Source organism: Calonectris borealis, chromosome 17 (assembly GCF_964195595.1).
Source record: "Calonectris borealis chromosome 17, bCalBor7.hap1.2, whole genome shotgun sequence".
Lineage (NCBI taxonomy): Eukaryota > Metazoa > Chordata > Aves > Procellariiformes > Procellariidae > Calonectris > Calonectris borealis.
The window spans coordinates 7,730,763-7,738,445 of NC_134328.1; the positions used below are offsets into that span (position 1 = coordinate 7,730,763).

At 51.5% G+C, this 7,683-nt stretch overlaps 1 protein-coding gene across 1 annotated transcript; it reads left to right on the forward strand.

Annotated features, from left to right (window-relative positions):
* Positions 1–1,590, forward strand: TP53RK (TP53 regulating kinase). The gene is made up of 2 exons (XM_075166441.1): positions 1–453; positions 979–1,590. The coding sequence occupies exons 1-2, from the start codon at positions 9–11 to the stop codon at positions 1,455–1,457; spliced, it is 924 nt and encodes a 307-aa protein (XP_075022542.1). The 5' UTR covers positions 1–8; the 3' UTR covers positions 1,458–1,590.
* The last annotated feature ends 6,093 nt before the right edge of the window (positions 1,591–7,683 follow it).

Consider the following 7,683-nt stretch of genomic DNA (forward strand, 5'->3'; position numbering starts at 1 on the left):
GTTCTGTGATGGCGGCCACCGAGGCTGAGGCGGACGGCGTGCGCTCTGGCATGGCCGGGGCCGGGGCCGGGGCCGCGGACCTTGCGATGGACGACCCTGAGGCCGAGGCGGGCGGCGCGGGCCCTGTGGTGGCCGAGGCCGAGGCGGGCGGCGCGGGCCCTGTGGTGGCCGAGGCCGAGGCGGGCGGCGCGGGCCTTGTGGTGGCCGAGGCGGGCGCCGCGGGCCCTGTGGTGGCCGAGGCCGAGGCGGAGGCGCCGCCGCCGCCGCTGCCGGGGCTGCAGCTGGTGCAGCAGGGCGCCGAGGCGCGCGTTTACCGCGGGCTTTTCCTCGGGCGGCCGGCGGTGGCCAAGCTCCGCGTCCCGAAGCGGTATCGCCACCCAGCGCTGGAGGAGCGGCTGAGTCGGCGGCGCACGGCGCAGGAGGCGCGGTCGCTGCTGCGGTGCCGGCGGGCAGGTGGGACCGGGGACGCCGGGGCCAGGCCGGGGCGGTGTGAGGCGAGGCTGCTGTGACAGGACAGACGCCCCTGAGGGCCGGGTGTCTGCGGGCTCACCCCGGCTCTCTACGTCCCTCAGAGCAAATAATAGGCACTTGGCGGCCTTCCTGCTTCATCCTGAAGGATGCAGGTGGTTTCTTCTCATCCTGGAGCGACCCGCTCTACTTTTTCAGGGTGCCCTCCTAAAACGCAGGCTGTCCTCGGCCAGAAAGCCCCTATGCGTCTTTTTTCTGGGGCGTCTTGCCCCAGGAGGGGCTGATCCTGGTACCAAGCTGGAGCTGCCAACTAGATTTAAGGCTGGAGGCTAGTGCAGCGTGAGTTGGAAAACGGGTTGGCGGGGGGAATTCCTAGATGTGGGTTATCAGTGGCTGGGGGTGGTCTCAACTGGCGTTTCTGGTTAAGGCTTGTATTGGTTGTGTTTTGTTGTTAAGTTGGAAAATCCTGTAAATTAACAGCTAGCATTTCATTTATTCTTTTTTAAACAGGGATTCCAGCTCCAGTGGTCTACTTCGTGGATTATGCCACCAACTCCATATATCTTGAAGATATTGTAGACTCGATTACTGTTCAAGATCATATTAATTCTGTACAACAGAGTGGGAATGATACCAGTAACCTCCTTATCTTAGCAGAGAAGATGGGTGAGCTGTTAGCAAGAATGCACGATGAAGATCTTATACACGGGGATCTTACAACTTCCAATATACTTCTGCGACCACCCACAGAGAAGCTGGACTTGGTGCTGATAGACTTTGGGCTCAGTTTTATTTCAGGTCTTCCAGAGGATAAAGGAGTTGATTTGTATGTTCTGGAAAAAGCCTTCCTTAGTACTCATCCGGATACTGAAACTGTGTTTAAAGCTCTGCTAAAGACCTATGCAGCTACATCTAAAAAATCCGGTCCTGTGATCAAAAGGCTGGATGAAGTACGACTAAGGGGAAGGAAGAGATCCATGATTGGGTAGAAGAGAGTGGGCTTAGGGCTGGAGAAATATTACTACTTAGGTTCTGCAAATATGGTTATTTATACTCCAGTTGGTTTTATTTCACAGATAACTATTTTGATAACTGTGTCTTCAAATAAATAAATTTGAATGAGTTTAAGTGTCATAAAGTAGCAAAAGTAATTGTAAGATGGCAGCACAGACAAGAGAGAAACAACTAAAGGTCACTTCTTTCCTAAATGTTAAACATTTCTCCTAAAAAGTAGTTTGCAGTGTCATTCCACTCGCCCTCTTCTTCATGCGGTTAGAATCATACTGAGTAATCTTTCTCAGCCTGTGGACCATGGATTTGTGGGAGGTAAGAGGGACCTGGGGATACCAGAGCACATCTACAAAAGGTAATTAAGAAAAACAAACGTGTTCTTTTTCTCAGAAGACTTTACAACAAAGCGTTTAAATCCATTATAAATGGCTCTGAAAATATTTAGCAGGACTGAATTCCAGGACACGGGCAATGCTGAAGTAGAGCGCTAAACATAAGAGAGGTTAATTTTCTTTCAGCAATAATTTTGGCTTTTTTAACTTTCAGTCAATAGTATTTCCTTAAGCAAATATAAAAATTCTTAAGAACAGTTTTCTGCTGAGAAAATTCCACTTTAAGCAAGAAGTCTGCTGTAAATTTCCATTTTTTGGAGCTTTGTAAGAGGGACTGCTTGTATTGTGATTGCCTGCCGAGGTAGGCATTGGCAGAGGTAGGCAGTAATACTGTTTTTTTTGGTAACGCTTTCCCTATATTACTTGATTTTCTAGATACCGTGTCTAATAGTGTCAGTGTAAGGCGGCCCAGAGGAGAAGTTTACGAACCCCACAGTGGGTGGGGTAGAAGATGATCACTCCTCTGCGTTACAAGCAGAACGGGATGCGAGCTGTGTGCTGGGTGAGCGCGTGAGCTTTGTCATTTGCTTCGGATAAGGATTTAAAAGAAACGGTGAACTCCTCCCTGGGCCGTTTGCTGCGTGGGGCAGCCTCTGTCCGTCGGGGAGGGCTCTGCTCCCTTCCCGGTGCTCTGCCTGAAAATGCCCGTGCAAAGGAGGGAGCAAACCCGGCAGGACCCCGCTTCCGCGGGGCAGCGTTCCTCACCTCTCCGCAGCCGCGGACGTGTCCCTTCCCTCCGGAGGGGAAAAAGCAGCTGCGACAAGGGGGTTATGGCGGGCATAACTGCCTGGAGGGGAGAAGGGGGTGGGGGGCTTCTTCCTCCCCGCTTACAGCAAAGCAGCTTGAGCAAACCCCTGCCTGGGGACACGCTAGGAGCGGACGGGGCAAGCGGGAGCCCTCTCGCTGGGCACCGGGGCCCGCTGGGCGCTCCGGAGGGAAGGGGAGCGGGGCACCGGTCCGGGGCCGCCTTTGGGAGCGGGGGGGGCTGTGGGGGCGGAGAGGCGGCGCCGCGAACCACAAGGCGCTGCCGCGACGCGTAGCTCACTCCGTCTGGTGGCGCCGCCGCAGCGCCGCTGCCCTCGATCACTGAGGTAGCCGGTTCGCGGCCGCGCAAGTGTCCTAGCGCTGCGGGCTGCCCGTGCCCGGCGCGCATTCACCTCTTGCCAGAGGAGCCGCCTGGGCGAGTGCCCGGCCCCGGTGTGGGGCCCCGGGTTCCACCGCCCAGCCACAGCTTTGGCTGCGGGGCCCGAGGACCCCCTGCTCTCTGCCGAAGCAGCACCGCGGGCCCCTGGGGTGTACTTTGTTTCTATTGCTTGGGTGCCCCAGCCGTGCTCGCCCTGCATGGAGCATGCCTCCACCCGGGCTGGGGGCTAGAAGGAGACATATTTCCATGCAGGGAGCAGTGGGGCTTTAGGAGCTGCTGCTGCTGCTGCACACTCTCCTACCTGCTTGGGGAGTGAATGCAACTGCCCAAGCAGCACACGGTCACTTAAAACGGTGCTCCCCGGGTGGTCTGGGGTGGCCTGCAGGGTGCTGGAGCGGGGCCTCGTGGCATGGTGGGAGCAGGTGGATGTGAGCTAACGAGTCCCCTAACGAGGCCTGATCTGAGCCCTGAATCCTGGACCCACTGAGGGGAGGCAGCATGCCTAACCTCCCTGCCTGCCATCCCCCATCTGTACAAACACCGCTTTCACTGTCTCCTGGTGATGCCAGGATTGAGTTATGTTTGTAAAGCCCTTTGAAGAAGTCTGTTTCTAACTCTCATTATGTTTATTAACATGCAGCTCTCCCTGCGGGACCGCGGAGTAGAAACAAAGCTGATCAACTGCAAGTTTTTATGGCCGGCACGGCGCTCTGAGATGAAGCCCTGCAGTGGAGCTGGGGCCAGCAGCCTGCGGCGAGGCCAGCCCTCTCGGGGTGCTGGTACGTGGGACTGGCCTTCTAGCAGGAACTCCTGAATTGGCCTCTGCTGAAATCTGCTCTGTGATGGAGCTTCAAAACAAAACAGAACATTACTGGTAATGAAAAGCAAAATGTTTTGCTTTTTCACTGCATGATAAAACTCCTCCTCGTTATGTAAGTGTTACTTTTTGCACATCTGTGTTGCGGCTTGTTGATATTTCTTCTTGATCAGCCTCGTGTATATATGGATTGCTGTAGTGAATGCTGTGCTATTGATGTTGGAGGGTGGAAAAATCACAGCAGGTGCACATCCAGCAAAGAGGACACTCTGGACCTGCAAAGTATCCACCCCATGTCTTCTTGCAGCCTCAACTGTATCACTGGTTGTGCTTCCTTGGATGAAAACCACTGATTCCCTGGCTGGTTCGCAAGGCATGTGGAGTTTCTAGTCTTGGTTTGACTGAGGATTGCTTGGCTTGCTGCTGTGTTAGCTTTCAGTGCATCTGCATGGTCATAAGCAACACTGGATTAGTATTATTATTGATATAATTTGCCATTGCATTATTAATACTCAGGCTTTATGTCCAGTGTGCATGCATTCTCATAAGGAAAATAGGACTCCTGTTTTTTTTTTTTTTACATGAATAGTTTATCTGCTGCAAATACAGTTTCAAGCCACCAACATTCTTTCAGAGTTTGGTCTGACTTTGTAAAAAGTCCTTGCAATCCAGCTTAGCTTGTTTGAGTTTAAAAGGAAAACCAATAAAATAAATACTTTTAAAAGTGAAATCGAAACAGTAATCTTTGGAAAGAGGTAAATGATCTTTTAGGCTAGATATCCACACTTCTTTTTAACTCAGAGGGACTGTCTGTCTTGTTTTGTATTTCCACTGCTGGCCAAAGCAGCCCAGCGGTCAGTCCCATCCTCTTCAGAGTACGGGTCCAGACACTGAGCACGGTCACAGCTCCGTGTGACACCAGGAGACGTGGTGGTGTCCTGCCCCGGCTTACCCGGAGGGGCTGTTCTCACCAGCCCCAAAGGCAGTGTTGGCCTTCATCCCCCCCAAAACCCGCCTGCCTGCCTGCCGAGCGGCGGTGGGGATGTGAAGGGTGATCGCTTCTGTGGCACCCAGCCACTGGAGGTCTCTCTGCCACCACCGCTAGGACCGGAAAAATCTTTATATTTGGGAAAAATGTTCTTTCGACAGAAAATATTTATAACTGTGTGCTGGATGGACAGTTGATCACTCTGGGTCTTTCTACTGCTTGAATCTTCCTGCTGTTACGAATGAATTGTTGTCTCAGGGGACCAATTCCAGGCCTGCCAGGAACAGCTTCATTTCCAGGGGCTTCCTGGCACCTGCCTGATCTTGCTCCACACCTGGGCATCATCCAAAGTGCCATGAACAGAAGGAGTGTGCAAATAAGCTGTGAAAAGAGGAATAAAAGGAAAGAGGGAAAGACAAATGAAGTGGAAATAGAGGCGTTTCATCAGCAGAATGTGCAGCGTTAGGATTTCCGAGGGAATGGCTGGTTATCGATGGAGTTGCCTTTTTTGTTTATTTTGGTGTCTGACCATCATCGGTGATTCCTCTCGTGGGAGTGGGGAGCCAGTCAGAGCTCGGGGTTACCAGCCTGACTTTAGTTTGCAGTAATAACGACAAGTTCTGGTTTACCCACTGATGCTGTAAGTGCAGAACTGAAATAAGGGGATTTTTGGAGATAGAAGTGAGTTGTAGACCTATAGGAGCACTTACAGGAAAAACAGACGTGGAAGAAAACACATACAAGTATGGCAAGAAACAGGAATGAAAATACGGTTGCATAATCTGGGTATGCTGTTACCATGACTTTTGGACAGTGGCTGCTCTGTGCCGGCAGTTGCTGTGTGTATATGTAAAAACTGTGCATACAAGCTATACGGTGTAGTTTTTTTGAGTGAACTTTTTTTAGTCTAGGCCTTGATGTCTGCAGGAAATTGATATTTTCCAGTTTTGCAAGATGCAAAACACTGATAACCCTTTGCAACCCTGCTCTCCCATCAGTGCTGATAGGAAACCAAGTTAGTGCAATAAAAGCATAAAAGCTCATTTGTAACCCAGAGTTCACTGTGTGAGGGTCACTACAGATAAATAAAGCCTCTCCCTGGCCCAAGCACAAGCTGTGTCCCGCAGCGGTCCCTTTGGGCACTACGCAGCACCTCTTTCTTTTGCAATAAACTAAACTTACTCTGTAAGTAACGGAGAGTAATGGCCCAGGAGTAGGGTGAGGTCTGACCCCAGTGATGGCCATGGAGCAGAGGGAGGGCACAGCGAGGGCAGCTGCGGCTGCTGCTGGCACTGGAAATGGGGGTGGTAGAGACGCAGTTTACAAGAAAACAAATTAATTAAATGTTAATTCCCAGCTGAAGTCCTGGAAGGCCGAGTGAATGAGCATGTTACCCCCACACAATGTGCTCAGCTGGGAAGCGCTGAAGGCTGAGCCCAGCATCCGAGCCGAGAGGGGCCGGGTGGGATCGGAGAAGGGGCTGTCCGAGCAGGGACGTGACTCACGTCTCGGAGGGGGAATGTGCTCCTATTCCCCTCGCCCTCCACACTGGCAGAAGTCTGTATCTTTGTAAGAGAAAGAACAGACTGTGGCATTGACGGCTTATTATTCTTTTGAAGCTTTTTTTAACTTACAAGGTTGATTTTGAAAGAAAAAGCTTTGTAAAGCTCCTTTGTAAAGCACGTGGCACACACTCATACACGTGCACCAGTCTCTGGCGGACGGGTATATTGGGCAAGCTGAACCTGTTTTAAGCAGTTGCGTTGTTTTCATGGCCTGAATTTTGCTTTCAGGTCTTCAGCCGTCCATCTGCCCATCCTCTCCATCATGCACCACTACCCGAGTGATAAAGCAGCTTATGCTACTATAGCCCACCGTGGCGGCATTAAGGTTGCACAGGAATTTCCTACTCATTTTTCTATCATGATAACTTCCTATTCATGCTGTTGAGCATTTAAAGAAAGACAAGATAAAAATCCGCAGAGCTTTCTCTCAGTCAGCTCTCTGCTTTCTTTTGGGCCCCAAGAGAAGGTGCATTTGCCAGCGGGGCTGGGCAGCCGCGGGGCCGGGCGCCAGGCGGATGCCGGATCCTCGCTTTGCCAGCGGCCCCCGGCAGTGCCCAGCAAAAGCTTTTGTGTCCATTCCGCTATTTGAAAAGGGCCGCGGTGGTGATGCCATCACCCTTTAGCCCCTGCCCGGGATGGCTGTGGGGATTAACTGATTTGTTACTATTTGTGCAAAATTATATATATGCTGTTAAGGAGAGGGAGGGGAACAGAGGCGGTGGATCAGCACCTGGAGCAGAGTTGGTTCAGATGGGGATGCTGTTCTGTCTCTAATGCTGATTGTATCACCACACTCTTCCTCTCTAATTTCTTGTTCCTCTGCGCCAGTGATTCATGGATTTTATAAGCTGGAGAGAGCTTTCCTCAGTGAGGTCTGCTTTTTTACCCGATGCATTTGACTCCAACTTCTTTGATGCTCCAGGAGCGACCTGCCTGGAGGTAGTAATTCTCCAGAGAGCTGATTAATTGTGAAAAGGGAAAAGTTTCTCCACTGAACATGATTTTTATACATCTTTCATATATATAGGGTCAACTCACCCAGGTTTTTCAGATTGTTTTAAAGCACTCAGATGATGCTGGTGAAGTTCTAAGGGGTTTCTTTTGCTTTCCCTTTTTTCTTCTTGCTACTCAGCTTCATTTAGCCTCCAATTGCGAGAATCCAGGCGATGCAAAAAGCAGAGAGAAAATCCAGCTCCCTTGACTTTGATCTCTTGCGCAACTTGATAGTGCATCAGCTCGGTCTCCTGTGATGTGTGCCTCTCGCTTGGGCTCCCCACAGTCAGACGGAGACGGGCAAC

Bases quoted from the DNA above. Each gene is read 5' to 3' on its own strand.
- TP53RK (XM_075166441.1), top strand. From the start codon at position 9: ATGGCGGCCACCGAGGCTGAGGCGGACGGCGTGCGCTCTGGCATGGCC. The intron at 454-978 runs GTGGGACCGGGG...TTTTTTAAACAG, and splicing joins GCTGCGGTGCCGGCGGGCAG to GGATTCCAGCTCCAGTGGTC.